Raw genomic sequence first — 19,132 nt, forward strand, 5'->3', positions numbered from 1 at the left:
GGTGGGGAAAAGGTTCAGATTTTTTGTTTTTAATTTTTGCCTCGACGTTTTTACTTCACCAATGTCCGAGAGGGGAGGAAAAGGTCATGGTTTGTCCGTACAGCATGGTCAGCCCTTCTTCCTAAGATAGCGTGATGGCCTGGACTGGACGTGGCTGCACGTCCTTCTGCACAAGGCGTCATCATCGTCATCATCATCATACCACCATCTGTCCATCGACATCCACCCACCCACTCGCCACCGACCAGAAGCACTCGCTATTTATTCCCACCCTGGAGAAAGTAGAAAGTAGAAGGTAGAGAAAGAGTGAGACAGCGCGTCCCCGTTTGGGTAGCAGGGCCGCTATAAATATTCCGTCGCCTGCCTGCCACAGGAACAGTGTGCTCTCACCAAGGACCCCACCTCCACCTCCGCCGCCACTGGAGAGAGCCTGACCAAAAAATAGAAGAGTCACAGCAACCACACCCACACTACGGAGAAGCAGAGACCTTCATTAAGTAAGTCAAAACACATCCATCTTGTCAACTATTAAACAAGGATAACTTTTTGCATTCACATATTCAGTCAATTTACTTTCTCTCTCTTTCCTTATTTAATAGCTCAGGAGAGGAGAAAGTATTCAGTTGGTACTGCGACCCTTCCGGAGAGAGGACATGTGTCCCACGATAAAGTCGTTCTTGGTCGACCGGATGTGAAGAACACAGAAGAACAAGGGACAAGACTAAGGGACAGTACTTCGCCTCCACCCTCCTCCTCCTCCCACCACCCACCCAAAGTCACCATCAGGAAGTAACAAGGTAAGCAGAACCATAAAATTTGTAGGTTTCATTTCATCACGAGCAAAATGAAGTAGAAAAATGCAGAGATTTTCTCATATTCGTCTCACATTTCCCCGTCTCGTGTATGCATCGCATCGACCCCCTGGTCACTCATCCATTCATCGCCACACATGACAACTTTTCACCAAAACATTCTTGTTGTTCCTCCTCCCACGCAGAAAAAGATGAAACGAGTTAATTTTAGACTACAAAAAAAAGAGGAGGAAATGGTGACAAGTGTGGTCTCATTATTGCGTAAAATACTCATGTATCATCATTCTCATCCACTTGGGGTAAAAGTGAGACAATCCTTCCTATTTCTGTTCACTCACACACACACTCCACTCAAAAGCATATTTTCTCCACACACACACTCTCTTCCTGGGTCTTCAATTATGACCCGAATTTCAGGAAACTTCTTTCTTTCCCCCCGCACTTTGCCCGATGAGATGGGATGAGAGATCAAAAGTGGGCCTCTGGGTCCAACTTTGTCACACTTTCAGCCACAATAACAATACTACATGGGTACTCGTGCACCATAAAAATGTGGAATATGGATCCACCCACCATGCACCATCATCGCCACGTAGGCAATAATAATTTAAATGTAATTCCATTCAGGAATGAAATTCATATGAGAGACAGACACGAAACAGGCTCAACTTTCCCCATCAGACAACTTTACTTTCTCCTTCACGAGTGAGAGCCTGGAGGACTTTGTCCCCCGTGTTGTCTTTCTCTCAGTAATTGGCGAGTCGTGATGATGTTCTTCTTCTACATGGGCAGCAACCTGTGTGGGGAGGATTATTATAATTAGAACAATAACTATTATATCCTCGCCTAATTGTTATGTTGTGCTGGGAAGAGGAGGAAGAAGGAGAGACTTTGCAAATATTTATTTACGTGCGGAGGTCGGAAACAGTGGGACATGGTAGAGATGCACAGGAGGTTTACTTACTTGTAGATTTTAGAGGTGGGCAAAATCCTATGTTCTTAAGTATTTTGAGCTCGGTTATTCCCAGGGTTTGCATTTTCGGGGGTGTGACACCCACAAAAAGACGAGAATATACGTTGAGAAGGCAGAAATCAGTCAAAAATACGAGTTTTTGTGAATAAATTAGCTTTTTATCCCAGGAAAAATGCTTTATTTAAAAAAAAAATCGTGGAAAAAATGTAGTTTGACAGCGATAAGAAGTTAATTTCTTTATAAAACCTGCGTTTTCGCGTGACTGTTGCCTTCTCGACGTAAGTTTTCATTTTTTTGGGTGTAACACCTCTGGAAATGCAAACCCTGAGAGAAACATGGGTCAAAATAGGGTACATTTTGACAAAGTATTTCGCCCAGCCCTAGACTAAGGATGTACAGGTAGAGAAAGTCGTACTTGTAGTAGTGCAGGGGGCATTTTGTCACTTGTTACGAGCATAAGGCCAATGTTACCATGAATATCAAAGTTGCATCCCATCCTCCTCCTCCTCCTTATCCAAGTCTCAGCAAGCAGCGGAATCTTACATCATTATCTTAACAGTAACTACATAAATATGTGGTCGTTGCAAGTTACATGTGTAGCTCTACGTTTCCTCCTACGTTTATACATAATAGAAACGTGTAATAAGCCATTTAATAGTGCAGATTAGTGGGTCTTACATACCTCCCACTTTGTTATTGCGATTAGTATTCATTCACACATTAATCCAACTTATTAAAACACCTCCGTGGTCTGATAATATGTCCATTCTCGACCCAGAGTTGCACCTCACATTGCAAAAATAGTAACAATGAGGGTTGTTCCCTCCAGGTTTTTTTTTGCAAAATTCCACACATTTACTACCTACAAACACTTTTATTTAGTTCAAACCTCGGCAAAATGAAGGGTTTTTGTAACTTTAAAATAAAAAAAAACATTCCCTTTTCCCCAGCGGAATCATGCATTATGCAGATTTGAGAATCATGAATCCATCGATTAAGCTTTTGAAAAGTGTGCAGATTTTTATTTTTTATTTTAAACTTACAAAAATCCGTTGTTTTCCCGTACTGGGCCGAGTTTTGAACTAAACAAGTCACCTTTATTTAGTAGAATTATTCAGTTTTGCAAAAAAAATCTGCAAAACCCAAGCCTACAAACTTGCGAATTTCTCTGGTAGAAAATGTTCACATTTATGGGATGAGCTACATGAATTTTACGGTACTCAAAAGTTCCTTTGGCATCACAATAAAACATTACATGATTTTCACCCAGTTTGACCTATGGCAAAAAAAATAAAGACAAAATGGTCAAAATAATAATAAATATCCAATAAAAATATAATTCCCAAACTTTCACTTTTTCTCATCTCCCATCAAAAAAAATAGTGACTCTTCCCCCGTCAGAAGATCCACGTCAAACTTAAAACTCGACACTTGGGAAATCCCCAACGTTCCCACCCACGTACGAAAAAAATAAAAAATAAAATAACGAAAGCTTTCACTCAAATTTGTGGGTTGCTTTAAAAAAAAGAAAAAAACCTGGAGAATTGTACTCCTCAATAAAAACGTGCCCTCCTTTAAACGTGCCATCCATCAAATCTCAACCCGCACCAAATTTTATACGTTTCCCTTTGAACATTTCCGAGAAGAAGAAACCTTGAGCCAGAAATTGTACCCGTGATTAAACGATGATGGATTAGCTCCACTCGATTTAATCCGTGATATTTAAGAAAGTAGCCGTTTTAGAAAATCTTGTCTAATTTCCAATCATCTTAAATACATTTCCACATGACGAACCACAGACCGAACCCTCATCATAATCATGGCTCAAATCAAATCAGGAACATATAGATACAAAGTTTCCGAACCCGTATGGAAGTTTTACGGGGGCAAAGTGCGACAAGATGATGATCAAAGCAGGAAGAATTCTTACCTTTTGAGGTAAAACGAGACAGACGATGTATATATATGTACGTACGAGATCATAAAATAAGCTCGTCACTCGTGTCTGATTTTTTTTTATTGACTTTGAAGGTAAAAAAACTGAGAGTGGCTTTTTCTCCGCCGAGCAAAGAAGCGAATCATGTGGGATAATCGGGCCGAAATGGTTACTCAAATTGACAAAGAATTGTAGGTTGACAAACATGACTCCATTTCCGGATGGATATGTACACCCCACTTCCGTACACGATCAGAGTTTGTGCAATGATCACGGCATGAAAACTAATTTCTGAACGACACATTTGTAGACAGTGAGTAGATTAATGGAATATGTAGCGTTGAGTTTTTGAAGCTAGTTTCGACGAGTTCCAATTTTTCTGAAGGCTTCCTAAACTTGAGATCTCCTCCGCCAAAATGGGTCAAAATCTGGAGTGTTTATTTTTAAAAATTGGAAACTGCCCTGTTCTACAAATTTGTCCTCCAGAATTTTAAAATAAGTTCCCAGACTGGAGAAATGATTAAAAGTAGAAGGATTTTGACGATTTTGGTGATGACTTCAAGTCTTATGTTACATTCCTCGATGCCACATGTACAACTCTGCTCACTCACGGACCACAAAAGTGGTCTTTTTGTTCGCCCTGATTCCTCCAAGCATACAGATTTAGTTTTATTTTGAGGTGAAATCGATCTCAGACAAAGCAACCAATTTACTACCACGTTTGATTCGAAGACAACTTTTTATCTCGTTTTATGATGACTTTCACTCTCGGGTGGCTGAGTTGTGGGGAAATAAAAACTATGTACATACGTACGTAGACTCCAGTCTCAAGTCAGTCATAAAAAATCAACAGGTTTTCCATTTCCGTCGGCCACTTTAAACTTTTTGTGAATCTGCGACTTCTTTTTTTCCCCACTTGAAGGAAAAACATGACTCAGAAAAATCTGGCTGACATAATCGTCGCTAACAGTGGCCGCGGAAGGGTGAGGGGACAAATGGGGGGGCAATTTCCCCACGGTTGTTGGGTGTCGCTATCATATGTCCATCTTATATAAACCCCTCCCTTCCCTATCCTACAATTTTAATGTCCCCCGATGTCCCCACGGCTTCCGCGGCCACTGAGGAAACATATGCAAAGGGGGAGGATGCACAGTGCCGCGGAAGGGTGAGGACAGAGGGACAATGTCCCCAAGGTTGATCGGTGTCCCCATATCTGCCCATCTTATGTACGTAAACCCGTCCCTCCCCTAGTCTAAAATGTTAGTGTCCCCCCGATGTCCCCACGGCTTCCGCAGCCCCTGCATCGTCCTGATCTCAGGTAATTATGTAAGTCGGGCTGAGTAAGTGGTGTGTCTCCTTGAGGATCCGCTCTGCTGGGCCGGCCACCGGACCGACGGAGCGGAAGGAGGCTAAAAAGCCGACTAAAAGCTGCATTAACAAGAATCATCATGAAATTAAAAAAGGAGTCATTTTTCTCCTCTAGAGTCTCTTGGGACCGGACAGTAGTGCGTCGTGGGTCGTCGTTGGTCGTCATTAAATAAGACGGCGTTCTCTGCTAAATACGTCCCACGTTTAATTAAATGTTCCACATTATTCGGGGACCCTATTCAAAATACGTCATCTTCTGCAGTGTTTCGTTTCTTGCGGGGGTTTGCTAATTTTTTGCAGTGCAAAGAAAGAAATGCGAGGTGCAAGAAAGTGGGAGAAATGTGCAAGAAATGTGCGCCATCCAGCCACGCATGTATTAACAGCGACGTGGTGTCGTTGCATTTCTCCCAGGTCGAAATATTTACCTGCAAAAAACCACTTTCTCCCCGTTATTTCTTGCACCCGAAACCCTGGTATTTCGGTCTCTGCTTGTGCACAACAATAGAATGGACATCAATATATAGAAGAGGCCACCACAATGGGAGGGAGGACAATTGACTGGCTAATCTCCTTCTTCTTCTTTAGAGAACGGCACCATAATTACTAAATTGAGCTCGTGAAGAATGACGCATTATTTTGTTAGGAATGAAGATGATCTCTTTCTGCCCCATTTCACTCTCTTGCCTTTCCTCCCCAGAGGAATGGATGGGGGCGAAAAAGAAAGACTTATCTATTCTCACCATCACCCTGCTTATCATCTCAAAATCTTGTCCAAATAATTAGACTTGTCGCTTTCTGCCCACTCAAATTCTGTTTCGTTTCCTTCCCCAGGGGAAAAAGGGTGGGTGACACTCCTGATCCATTTTCACTATCACCGTGATTATCATCTCGACCTATGTAATCTTGCCAAATAATTAGCCTTATGAAAGGGTGACACACTCCTTATCTATTGTGATCATCAGCGTGCTTATCATCTCCTCCAAATCAAAGTAATCTTGTCAAATAATTAGCCTTGTTATCTTCACCTCCTCAATTTTGCATGGAACGAAACAACGTAACGAAAGGAAGAGGAAAACAATCGAGTGAATAACTGGAACAGTGAATAAGTACATAATCCATCTCTATCTGCCCCCTCAATTTCGCTTTCCTTCCTTTCCCCAGAGGGAAAAGGGTGGCTGACACTCCTTACTTATCTATTCATTCTCACCATCACTGTGCTTATCATCTCCTCCAAATCAATGCAATCTTGCCGAATAATTAGCCTTGTTATCTTCTTAATTTTGCATTCAACATAAGAAGAGGGGAACTAGGGAGGAAAACAATCGAGTCAATAAATGGGGCCATGAATACGTAATCCATCACGAACCAGAGAGAAAGCAGACACGCGGAGAAATCAGATTCTCAGAATTGTCTCGTTCAAAATCCTAGATTTTCTTCTGTCCCCGTGATGAAAAATCTCGCCTTGCCTCCCTCCCCGTCCCCCAGCTCATTTTCTTGTCCTCCTTCTTCTCCTTCCTCATTTACATATCTTAAATAGGCAACCAACAAGCAGTGATCGGGGCGAGGAGGAGGAGGAAATTGAAATTTGCATAAATAAGAAATGGGGTCTGGTCTCACAGCTCATTTCATTTCTGGTATTTACATGCTGCTGCTGCTGCTGTCAAGGGTGTCCTGTAATTAATATGGAGGTGGGCACCCCATCCGGTAACCTATAAGCCCACCTCCAGTACCACCACCAACAAGTGGCCTGTCTGAAATTGGCGTGGGTTTTGGCGCAGCTACGTGACGTGACGTTGAGTCACTCTCTCATCCCCCGTGATGGACGGCTTCCTCCGGCTCTTCTCTTCTCTTATCTGGCCGTGGCGTGGTCCGTCCACCAAAAAAAACAGTGGCCGCGGAAGGTATGTGAGGACAGAGGGACAATGTCCCCACGGTTGTTCGATGTCCGCATCATCTGCCCACCTTATATAAATCCTGCACTCCCTAATTCTAAAATGTTAATGTACCCACATGTCCCCCCGGCTTCCGCGTTAAAGATACATGTGTAAAGGGAGGATGTACAGTGGCCGCGGAAGCGTGGGACAATATCCTTACGTTTGTTCGATGTCCGCATCATTCCCCCATCTTATATAAACCTCTCATCCCCTATTATTCGACAATGTTAATGTCCCCACGGCTTAGTTTCCGCGGCCACTGCATCTCTCACTAAAACCACTAAAAATACTTACGTTCCACTCTGTGACGGTCTTCGCCTGGGGGGAAGGCAGGCAGAATTACGAGAAATCATTCAATTTCCTCCTCCGCAAGAAGAAGTAGAAGATGACGACACAGGGGAAATGAATAAAACATGGATGGGGCTCGATAAATATATCTATTTTCTTGAGAATCGTCACTTCTTCAGTCAGAGGTCACCTCCTCTCTCTTGGGGTATTTATAAACCATCGGGTGACGATGAGGATAATCCCCCCTTGCCAATCATCATAATCCAGGCTGAATTTAAATCAGAAGAGTTGAAGTGAAACATTGACGTGGTTCCCGTTTAGTAGCCTGAGGTGGAAGTGGAAATATAAACCTTGTCTCAACTTCCCCGTCAACTTGGCAGAGAGACAGAGAGGACGGGGGGCAGAATGAGACTGGATATACTTTCTCCCTCTCCTTCCCAATCTTAATTAGCACCCTTCCTGGCTCGCTAATGATGTGGTCTGGCCGTGTCAGTCTGTCCGTGCTAATTCCTACGACTAGTGTCTCATCAAATGCAAGATGTTCAATGAATGAAATGTTTGTTAGCATATATAGCATCTTCCTCATTGTGGATGCAGTCTTCTTGGGAGTTAAGCTGTCTAATTGAATCAAACTGTAAGCACCTGAAACCCCACTTTCACTCGTACGACTTATAGTCGCCCCAAGTTTGCCTTCTTACCTCGTGACGTGACCTGGCGTTCCATTCTGACCACGATTTAATTTCAGCAAACTTATGACTGCATGACACTCAAAATCGTGAAAGGTCAACTTTCTCCGCAGAAACTGTGTTGTTTTTTTTCTGGAAAAATGAAGTGTACTTATGTATACATGTACCACGTGGATGTGAACATGTACTTAATATCGTACTTATACATTTATTTAATTGGCAATTAGTTAGGAAGTATGTACGAGAATTGACGTGATGATAAGAACGTGTTTACTACTTTCTACTTCCGTTCTCCCTTGGGTCATTTCCATGTCAAAGTGAGTGACTGACAGGTGTCAGTCACTCACATATTCACTATGTCCATCCATCCACTCATTACTTCCTGAAAGTATGATGAGATGCAAATAATTTTCAGAAAAAAAGACCCGGACTTAATGTAATCAGACCTCTCGTTTTCCACTGGTTTCTCAATATTCTAGGATGACACATACATAATAAGTGGCCTTGACACAGAAGAAGAAGGCGCAACAGGAATTATCTAAGCAGTGTTTCGTTAATAGGGTCGAAACCTACTTTTGGTCCGTCCTTACTTTACGTCCAAAAGCGTACAAAAACTGCGCAAAATAATATTTCAAAAGTGTCCAACATTGAAAAATGAGGCAAAATGATTAATATTTACAACTTCTTTCTTAACGACTTTTTTGCAAATCTATGCGCAGATATGTGATCCACCATCAATTTTGAGCGAGTGTATGCAAGGTTGCAAATTTTGGAAAAACTTTTGTTTTCATGTTTTTTATGAGAAATTAACCATTTTTCTAAATCATGTGGTATTTATTACAAAGCAAAATGCTCAGAATTAGTGGGAGATTACACAAAAATATGTCAATGAATTCGAAAATAAAGAACTTGTAGCATTTACCCCATTTTTGACACTTTTGAACATTTTGAACGTCCAAAATTCTGTATTCTGAACCGGTTTTGTGTCGTTATAAAAATCAGAGGGGAACCCTGTACTTAATTCCTGGCAGGAAATCACGTCGACTGAATAATCATCATGTTTCCGAGAAATTTAGTTCTGATTTGTTCCTGTTTTTGTTGGAGTTGCAGATCACGTAGAAAAGTTGGGATCCAATCAGAAGCCAAAGTCCGAAGCCCTCGAGACGTTTGTGATGTCGGAGCCACGTCAAGCGCAGCATTTGACCTCGTCCCTCATCGCGTCCGCCCTGCTCGCCCTCCTCCTCGCGGCCTACTCGCCCCCCACCGTCGCAGCCAACACCTTCCCCCTCATGCTCAACAACCACGTGGTCCGCGACGTCGACGACTACGACGCCGCGTCCCTCCCAAACAACAATGTCATTAATTGTGAGTTACATATTAGTGGACATATGTAAGTAAGTAAAAGAAAGGTCCTTAATATGAACTTGTATTTTTTGCAGATGAGCTCCCATTTTTGAGACAAGTGCGACGCCTGGGGTCCGAGTTTCTTGGGAAAAGGTGAGCAAAAACAGTTACCTGTCACGAAATAAAGAGCGTTTCGGGTGCAAGACCACCACGTGGAATAAATAAGGGGGAGAAAGTGGTTTTTTTGCAGAGAATTATTTTGACCTGGGAGAAATGCACGGCGCAAGAAATGATGCCACGCAGTTGTATGGCGCGTGGCGCAGTATTTTTTGCACTTTCTTGCACCTCGCATTTTTTTGAAGTGCGAAAAATGTAGCAAAACCTGCAAAAAATGAAACACTGGAAATAAATGATTTACATACATGCAAAAATTAAAATAATTTGCATATCTAGGTCGTCCCCTCCTTCGTTGGAGGAGGAGACCGCGGGCGACGTTTGGGAGCCACCTTCCTCCTCCTGGCCGGATTCGGACGGTATTTTCACCTCCTCCCTCTCGAAACGGGCGAGGATGCGGATGGGGTCCGAGTTTCTGGGGAAGCGACGCCTGGGGTCGGAATTTCTGGGGAAACGGAAACGTGGCGCGTTGGGGTCCGAATTTTTAGGGAAGCGGTCACCAGCCTCCTTCCTCCTCCGCCCGTCGCCCGACTTCTCCTGGAAAAGGGCTCGGCTAGGGTCAGAGTTCCTCGGGAAGAGACAACCGTCCCCTCCTCACAGCCTCCTCCCAACCACCAACGACTTTTAATAATCTAGATGATAACCACCCAGTCCTTATCCTTATCATGCCGCAGTATTTTTGTCTAAACATTCACCTCACACTTTTACCTTCTTTTTGCCCTCATAAACTCTTAGAAAACTGGGGTTAAATCATTACTGACCGGAGTAAATTTACGACTCTAAGGGACACTACTTATTCCTAATGTTGTGACAATGGAAAACTATTACCAATCCGGTAGAAAATTACTACCAAATCAATCCCAGTACGGAGTACTTAATATCTGACTCTACCAGTGTATTATTTTCCAGAAGTATGTACCTTTCCCCAAAAATATGTACTTATTTAGATGTGTCCTTATACCTTACCTCCACGAACTACTGGAACAATGCAATGATACATACATGAATAGTATTTAGCAATATGTAGTAGAGCCATGCGGTATTTTTTAGCGTCACGTGGGAAATAATTTCATCCATAAGTAAGTCCTCCTACTAAATAAATAGCAGTCTATCTCTATCTCTTTCTCTCTCTCTCTCGATGTATCTTTATCTCCTAATAAATGTGCTTTCCCCGTACATATTTATGTATCTACTTCTCTGTAATTTAGTGTAAAATTTGACTCTAAAAAATCCATCACTTTTAATGACTCACTTATAAAATTAGATTATGTCAACCTTTCACCCTCGTGACATTATCATCACATGCTTATTTTTGTAGTTATATGTATCTATCTACGTATTTAGTACGTGGCCAATCTTGGCGAAAATGTCACACTGTAATTATACTTAGCTGTATTTATGTAGTCAAAGTGGGTTAATTATTCGTCACTTATTTACTCATTTACATATGTATTTATGACCCCATAATATTGATCTTACTCTTCCGAAAATATAGGGGTAAATTTCCAACTTTTTTTTGGACGGTGTCCTTCTCCTGTGCAGTTTGTGCTTCTATAAAAAAACACTTTGTAAAAAAATGTAGCGCATATGTAAATGTAGCGCAGAGTAGGGATGCCTATGAAAAAGTAGTGAGTAGTGAGAATATCATGGTGTAATTTATTTTATGTGGTTATTTAAATACTTATCCATTTCCTGTTAGTCTATATGTATGTATAGCGTCTCCTCACTGTTGTATGTACTAACTACTAAAATATGTGTGTACACTACCCCTGGCAAAAGTTAATTAGTGTGACTAATTATATGTATTACTTGTGAAATAATAATTATAACCATCAAGTCAAAAATATTAAATTACATGGAAATACTTGTTTTTAAAAATGAGCGATAATTTTCTTGATCATTGAATATCTAGAAGGAACGAGTGGGAGTGGGTGGATAGTGAATACTATGCAAGGTGCACGTTTCATGGGGAAATTATGTAAATTTTGCGTACTGAGGGTTAAGGAAAGATTGGGGGACATTTTGAGACAATGATGAAAATTTCAAAGTTTTTTACATGAGCAAAGAAGTGGGGTCAGAAAATATGTAGTGTCGGACCTCCCCCTCATATTCGACAAAGTTTTGGGTCGCGATTCTCCAGAATTTAACACAGGGATAGATCAAGACTTTAAATTGATTAGGATTAGAAGAAAAAGTCGAAAGTTTAGATGAAAATTCCCAAATTTTGAACACTGTTTTAACTCGTGTTTCTCCAGAGTTTAACATATCGATAGATTTTGGTTTTACTATACATGCATTGATTAGTATTGAGAAAAATCGAGAAACTAAATAAGTTTCGGGTGAAAATGTCCTAATTTTTATCAAAGTTTTGACTCGCGATTCTCCAGAATTTGACACAACAATAGATGATAACTTTGCATTGCATTGTATTTCGAAAAACTGTGGGTATTTATCGTCCATTATTTCTGAACATCATGACAAATAAGAACTGGCATGATTTTAATTAGGTTGACGTGAAATTTTATTATTCAATTTTTGTCCTGGTGGATTGGATAATTTAATGGAATATAGGATATTACATGATCATTTCATTCTCTTAAATATTTACGCTCTTTTCTTATTCTTCTCCTTCCTCCTCCCCCTCGTCGTCGAAGTAAATGCGCCTTCCCCCGAAGAAAAAAGAGAGAGATTCTCCAATCCCCAATCCACGTCTCCATTCTCGTATTACAAACAGATTCATATAGCAATATCATTATTATTATGGTGGCGGCGGTGGTGGCGACGCACAATGACGCCCCACCACACCCCAGAGCAGGAGGAGGGGTGAAGTAGGTAGGTATTTTTTAATACAAATGCAAATTTAATACTATAGGATCATCATCATCGTCATCATTGTAATCACCGCCGTCATGATGATGACCAATCAATGTATATAAATAAGGACATAACCAACTAATTGTCACACCCGAACACGAACAAGGGAACCTTTTGTCAAGCTAGACCGGGATTGTGGAGCGGATTATAGTAAAAAATCGAGCCAAAAATTAGGAATCACGTGGCACTTATGATTCCGTTGAGGGACCCATTCGAAGAAAAATATTGGGGGCAAAGTTCCCACGTGGTTTTGGCCACGTGGAGGAAAAATTTACTCAAAAATTGAACCTTGTTTCTTCAAAGGGGGTACCCTTCAACGGAAAGATAAGGGTCTGGTAATTCCTAATTTTTGGCTTGATTTTGTTATATAACTCGCTACAAAATCCAGGTGTAGCTTGAAAAAAGGTTCCATTGTAAGTACTACTAACTAATTAACTAACTAATTAATTAACTATCCAATCAATAAAATTACGTAACAAGCAAACATCAACGACAACAAGGAAATTGTACACGATACAAAATAATAACAAAGGGGGATTTTATATGAGGAGGAGACACGATAATTTGCACGCATACACGTGCGCACTAGTCGGCAGTAATGATAATTAACAATTAATAGCAAACAGTTTTATTGACGACGTTTCTCTCTAGGTTTAAATCGTAGTAAGTAATATATGTAAATATGTACTGACCCTGCCTGATATTGGATTCTCATTAACTCAAGACGTGAACATGTAAATTATTCTTTAACTGCGCAGGATAAGAGTCGAAATTTAGGAACTAACGTGGTGACATTAAGTATCTGGGTGAGTGAGTGAGGTGAGTGAGTAGCTTGTCAAAAGTAGAAATACATACATACAAAGTCGTGTATGTAACAAATTCTAGGAGGAGAAATTATATGTAAATGTGACACTTTAAAAAAAATTGGAAGTGCATTACTTAAGTAAAACGATAAGTATGTAATTACTTATCATTGGACTCGATGACTTATCGTCGAAATCAGCACATTTATAATCCTTTCTCGGTTCTGAGCATGTATTTTAAAATTCTAGAACAAGTCGTTGCCAATTTTTTGAAAATGTACACTCCAGATTTTGGCCATTTTTGAAGGAGGAGATCTCAAGTTTAAGAAGCCTTCAGGAAAATTGGGTCTCATCGAAACTAGGTTAAAAAACTCAACGCCATTCCATTAATCAACTCACCGACTACAAATTTGTCGTCCAGAATTTTAAAATAAATTCCCAGAGCGGAGAATTGATTGAAAATGCGTTGATTTTTACGAGTCCTATGTTATGTATGAACTTGAGAACATAGCTTTTAAGTTTGGAAATTTGGAAAACAGGATAAACTTGATTTCCACATGCAAAGAAAGTAACAATATGCATCGACCAGGTCACAGAAAAGGTCAAGAGTGACGATGATAAAAAAAACAAAGGAGGTTATTAATTTACTTAGGATTGATTATTAGTAAAATAATACTTGTCGGCGTGTACTGGGTAGAAGATTATTGGTTTGGCTGAGGGTATAAATTTTTAGCACAGGAGTAAAGTAGTAGTAGATAGTAGTAGATACACAATAGTGAAGAGAGGAGGATATCATGGATAACTGTTTTTTTTCTTCTTCTTCTTCTGACGGTTAACAATTGAAGGGCAGGTTTGTAAGTATTTATAATAATGGTATCTTGTAAAATTGAGTAGTATAGTATTAAGTAGTATTTTACGGTGGAGAAGATCCACTCCTATTTTTAGTATCTGTGGTGGTTGGTGGTGTGTGGGTGGGTGTGTGTGTAGTCTATATCATTATTAAGTTGGTGGGTTGGAGGTGGATTCTTAACTCAGATCATCATATTATGCCTTTTTCTTTATTGTTTAGTGCTGCTCCTTCAGTTCTCCGTGGTCTTTGACGCTGCAAGAGGAAGACAGAAATTAGGGGGAATATTCGTGGGGGGGGGGGGAGGAGTTTAATTTGAGACGTTAATATTTTTAGGGGAGGGAGAGGAGGTTGATTTGGTACCTTTGCTGCAATAAATACTGTGCCATGCGTATCTGTCCGGGTGCTCCGGCGATCGTAATGATCCTATCGGTGGCCCCAGGGAGAGCCTCATCAATCGTAATACTCGCTCCGGAATCCGCCCTTATCCGGCGAATGCGGGAACCTCCCTTCCCAATAATTGCCCCCGCATACTGCACAATTAAATATAAGTTAGAGTTGGTTGGTCATAGGTATTACTAACAATGCAGGTCTCCCAGCGTATGATTAGGACAAAATTAGTTTCAATTGATGACATATGAAATTTGCGAAAGAGGCGATCTCCCAATGGGAACGTTTGGCCGAGGCATTTGCATCCGAAGAGGAGAAAATGAGCAGTAAAGTTGGAAAGTGTAAAATTTGTCGACTTTTAGGCGCGTTTTCTTCTCTTAGGATGCAAATGCCTCTGCCAGTTGTGACCATTAGGAGATTGTTTGTGTCGCAAATTTCATACTACTTAAATTCGTGATCGAAATCTTAGAGCACTCTACGCTGAGCGATCTCTATTGTCGATCTGACTGACCTCTTTCGGTATCGTAACTTGATTCGTGGTCCTCTCAGCGTCCGGATATTCGTCATATGACCCACCGGCACCATCACTACCGCCGCGTACACCTCCATTGTTGCTCCCTTAAATAACAATCGGAATACATATTAATTCACCATCCCTCCTCTCCTCTCCTCTTCTTTTATTATTTGTTACCTCCACTCCGGTGACGACTGCCACCACGATCACTGCCTCCTCGCGACGAGGAGCTTCCACTCTCCCTAAGTCCATCTCCTCTCCCTCCGCCACCACCGCCGCCATTCCGATATCTGGAGGAGGAGCCTCTCGACCCCCCGCCGCCACCGCCTCCTCCACCACCACCTCCGGACATCATTCGTCCCCCGCCTCCTCCTCCCCCCATGGAACGCGAGTAGCCGCGATCTCCACCATACCCACCACCTCGCCCTTCCCCAAATCCCCCGTATTGAGCCGCGTACAGTTCGTCGTAGTTGTGCGGGTCGTACTGCTCACTCATCCCTTTGATGGGACTCTAACAACAAAATAAGGACACAAGTCAGTTAAAAAGTTAAGGATGACGAATTAAAAAATAGAACTTACATCCGCCGCTAATGCGACAATCTGCTTGACAGCATTTACCACAACGTCCGATCCACCCACGACGGCCACAACGCGGTCTGTACTTCGAGGACAACAACTCCCATACACCTTAATCTGGGCACCACTCGACTAAAATGAATAAAAAGCAGTGGATTAAATTAAATGCTTCTTAACTGCTTCAATTAGCTAATGGCGAGTTACACATAATGTTCTTAAGATACACGAATGTCCGCAAAATTGATATTCAAAGAATGCCAAAGATGTCTTTAAGTCGTGTCGCGTGTTGTGCAAGATAAGACACGTTTTAAAGACATCTTTGTCATTCTTTGGATGTCAATTTTGCTGAGGTTGGGAGATCCTAAAAACGTCGCCAAGATGTGCGAGTCGTCAGTGGCTGATTGGGATGGATATACTCGTAATCAGTGGCTGCGGAAGCGTGTGGACAATGTCCTATCAACTCCTCATCTGTATAAACCCCTCCTTCCCTTATCCTACAATGTTCATATCCCCACAGCTTCCGCAGCCACTGCTATCGTAATGGAGTCTCACCTCTCTAAGCTCCTTAATTTTGCCGCCTCCCTTGCCAATGACGCAGCCGACCTGGCTGTGGTGCAGGAGGAGACGAACTTCCGCCCCTGAACTGGAGGTCGCAGCACCCGAGTCTGACCCACGGTCACCACCACTGCTCCGACTGCCATTCTTACTACTCGCCTACAACAAAAACGAGATAATCAATTTGTTAGCTAGTTATTTAAGGGAAATAAGGGCTAATAAGGAAACACTCACGTCTTCAAGTAGAGGCACAATCTCTGTCAACACGTTGAAACTGGTATCTTGATCGTCCGCCGCGATCGTGATGAGTCTAAAAGGATCAAACGAGAGTTTAGAATGGATGACGGCGACTTTGACGTCAAATAAGCAAGTACAACTTGTCGAAATACAATATTTTGAGCTCCGTTCTTCTCAACATTTGGATTTCCAGTGGTGTTACACACACAAAAAAATGAAAATCTACGTGGAGAAGGCAACGGTCAGTATAAAATACGGGTTTTGTGAAGAAATTAACTAGAAAATACATTTACTTCATCGACTGTTAAAAAACAAAGTACTTTGACACCAATAAAAAGTTAATTTCGTCGAACAAAACATATTTTCGTATGACTTTTTTTTCTCCACGTAGATTTCCATCTTTTTGTGAGTGTAACACCCCCTGATATCCAATCCCTGGGAAGAAAGCAGCTCAAAACACTGTATTTTGATAAAGTATTTCGACCATCTCTGCAATCAATAGCACTATTTTGAAAACCTACCGTTCCGGACCCGGACAATCTGGCACACTGATTGTTGCCTTGTTCTGTAACGATACAAAATACCGCATCAAATTAAGTACTCCACAATAAATCATTCCTTTACGTACCTCTGTCCTTAAGCGACTAATGTTGCTGCCACCCTTGCCAATAATGCTGCCCGCGTTCTACAACAAATTTACATAAACATTTTTCGTCATCCTTCTTAAATTAAACATAATTCTTATCCGTACCCTGGATGGGATCAAGATGCGAAGTTCATGACCCACATTTCTTGCACGTTTCAAAGGAGTACCCATATCTCTGTCAGCGCTTCGCTTCATCCCTGAAAAACAAAATGACAAAATTAGCAATTTATCTAAACTCCTTAAACAACTTTTCCAATTTTATTTGTGTCACATCACATTTTATTGAAGTAATATTTCAATTAATTAATTTCTGTACAAGACAAGACACGTGGAATTCTTTGTCTTCTTGTGATTCGTCTGCTTATTAACATGACTCGATGAAATGATGATGATAGCACATGTGCGAAATCGATGACAAATCAAGAGAAGGATAAAAATCTTACCCAAAATTTTGTAATTGATGACAGCTAGAAATTTCTTATTTTTCTTAACGAAATAAATAGTCTTACTTGGCCTTTCTCTGTCTGCCATCATCATCTCCGTCTTCCTATCACTAACTCCTCGTCCAATATTATTATCTCGGCTTCTACTCTTCCAGCTTCCTGGTTATTAATTATATATGCCGACAGTCTAAGAAAATATCTAAGTCTCTCGCCGGCATGATATGTATGCAAATTGTAGAATGGAATGCAAAGCTCGACTCCTAAAGTCATACATTTAGCTGATTAAATGAAAATCTATGTATGCAATGGTAATCTGCCTGCATATCAATGTTATCAGGATGCATTAACCTGAATAATACATTCACTAATCTCCTCATCCTCTTCCAATCCACCCAAAAGTCCAGCCCAGACAGATTTTGTCCTTGCTTAACCATGGTTAAGTTGAGTGTGACTACATAGTTACACGTGTAAATAAGGACACTGCTGCAGTGATAAACCGTACTTATCGAGATAAGGCAATTGTTGGGAAATGCACGTGTTAATTTGTTAACGATACTGGGTTGTCGTTTGTTTAAAATGTGCAATAAACTTAATCGACGAAGATAACTATGATTGTTTAACTGAGATACAGTTGAACTTATCGGCGACACGACTTACCTTCAACTCAACATGAGGAAAAAAGGGTTTGCATAATAGCAAACTTGTCGGGTGTGGCGGTAGGGGCAGGTGGGGTGGTGGTGTGGTGGGTGGGGCCAGCCAAGGAAAAAGTCGCTGATACCTCGCCTCGGTTATCTATAGAGGAACAATAACAATACAGATTTTATAGGTTTTTCATTAATTAAACTTGTTATATCACACAGAATATGAATAATTAATTGATGACGAAGTTTGTTTACAAATTTCTGCCCAAATTTATTAAAGTTTCCTTAAATTTAAAATGGAATCGAACAAAGCCGACCAAAATACTGGAACAAAAGTTTAAAAACCTGAAAAATTGATATTATAACGATAACAACTCACACTTTCAATAAGATAATGTCGTCCTCCTCGTCTACTTATCGCCTTCTTAACCTTGTCACTTATCGTCGTCACTGTCTAATAAATTGTTAATCAATCAAGTTCACGAAACAGTCTTCACTCCTTAATTCTCGGCAACAAAATTAATTACTTGCAATTACTAGAAATTTACCGACTTATTCTTTCACACCGTTAGTTAACTTTAAACCCTCGAGTTAGTTATCTTCAAAAATCCCAACTACACACACAATTTAAAGTCTGCCATACCACCGACCGACACCTTTAACAGTACAAAGGTGAAAGGAAGGAGAGAACAATGAATGGGGGACAGGACAGACCGGATCGCCGTTAACGAGATGATTACCCTCCTCGCCTTTTTTTACAGTTATCTTATCGTTGGAGGGAACTTATTACTATTCAGCTGAGGAATGAGTGTTTTTCCTTTATTACAAAATAATGTATGCTCTTCTTCTTCTTCCTTTTACTTCTTTCTACACACTCGCCTGCCTTGGGATTGGACGCCGCAACACAATTCCGCGTCACGTCACGGATCGATCTAACCACCCCGGAGAGAGAGAGAGGCATCACCACCACCAATACCACTCTCTTTTCTCCCTAAATCACCACCACCACCAGTACCACCATCACCACCACCACGGCTAATACCCGGGTATCAGCAGCAGCAAGCAACACATCCCGATCACCCGGCTCGGTA

At 41.1% G+C, this 19,132-nt stretch overlaps 2 protein-coding genes across 4 annotated transcripts; one reads left to right on the plus strand and one right to left on the minus strand.

The window, feature by feature from the left end:
• Positions 1-308: 308 nt before the first annotated feature.
• On the plus strand, positions 309-11,393 carry LOC110861756. The gene is made up of 5 exons (XM_022110878.2): positions 309-497; positions 600-797; positions 9,108-9,362; positions 9,437-9,494; positions 9,795-11,393. The coding sequence occupies exons 3-5, from the start codon at positions 9,170-9,172 to the stop codon at positions 10,141-10,143; spliced, it is 600 nt and encodes a 199-aa protein (XP_021966570.1). The 5' UTR covers positions 309-497; positions 600-797; positions 9,108-9,169; the 3' UTR covers positions 10,144-11,393.
• Positions 11,394-12,018: 625 nt separating this feature from the next.
• Positions 12,019-18,883, minus strand: LOC110861739 (heterogeneous nuclear ribonucleoprotein K). 3 transcript variants are annotated; one of them, XM_022110864.2, is made up of 12 exons: positions 18,421-18,883; positions 18,058-18,192; positions 17,063-17,154; positions 16,940-16,996; positions 16,833-16,876; positions 16,309-16,384; positions 16,072-16,233; positions 15,523-15,651; positions 15,121-15,454; positions 14,941-15,047; positions 14,403-14,572; positions 12,019-14,294 (listed from the first exon to the last, which is right to left on the minus strand). In XM_022110864.2, exons 3-12 carry the CDS (start codon positions 17,150-17,152, stop codon positions 14,258-14,260), a joined length of 1,206 nt encoding a protein of 401 aa, XP_021966556.1. In that variant the 5' UTR covers positions 17,153-17,154; positions 18,058-18,192; positions 18,421-18,883; the 3' UTR covers positions 12,019-14,257. The 3 variants fall into 3 exon arrangements, with proteins under 3 accessions (XP_021966556.1, XP_021966553.1, XP_021966554.1); XM_022110861.2 differs by lacking the exons at positions 18,058-18,192; positions 18,421-18,883 and adding an exon at positions 17,401-17,536; XM_022110862.2 differs by lacking the exons at positions 18,058-18,192; positions 18,421-18,883 and adding an exon at positions 17,467-17,509.
• Between the last annotated feature and the right edge of the window lie 249 nt (positions 18,884-19,132).

The sequence above is a fragment of the Folsomia candida genome, unplaced genomic scaffold (genome assembly GCF_002217175.1).
Source record: "Folsomia candida strain VU population unplaced genomic scaffold, ASM221717v1 Fcan01_Sc045, whole genome shotgun sequence".
Lineage (NCBI taxonomy): Eukaryota > Metazoa > Arthropoda > Collembola > Entomobryomorpha > Isotomidae > Folsomia > Folsomia candida.

Excerpts from the sequence above, each read along its gene's own strand:
- LOC110861739 (XM_022110861.2), bottom strand. The coding sequence starts at position 17,494 with ATGATGATGGCAGACAGAGAAAGGCCAAGTAAGACTATTTATTTCGTT. Across the intron at positions 17,155-17,400 it reads CATCAATTACAAAATTTTGG|GGATGAAGCGAAGCGCTGAC; the intron begins GTAAGATTTTTA and ends TTTGTTTTTCAG. Across the intron at positions 14,295-14,402 it reads CAGTATTTATTGCAGCAAAG|CGTCAAAGACCACGGAGAAC; the intron begins GTACCAAATCAA and ends TTCCTCTTGCAG.
- LOC110861756 (XM_022110878.2), top strand. The coding sequence starts at position 9,170 with ATGTCGGAGCCACGTCAAGCGCAGCATTTGACCTCGTCCCTCATCGCG. Across the intron at positions 9,363-9,436 it reads AAACAACAATGTCATTAATT|ATGAGCTCCCATTTTTGAGA; the intron begins GTGAGTTACATA and ends TATTTTTTGCAG. Across the intron at positions 9,495-9,794 it reads TCCGAGTTTCTTGGGAAAAG|GTCGTCCCCTCCTTCGTTGG; the intron begins GTGAGCAAAAAC and ends TTGCATATCTAG.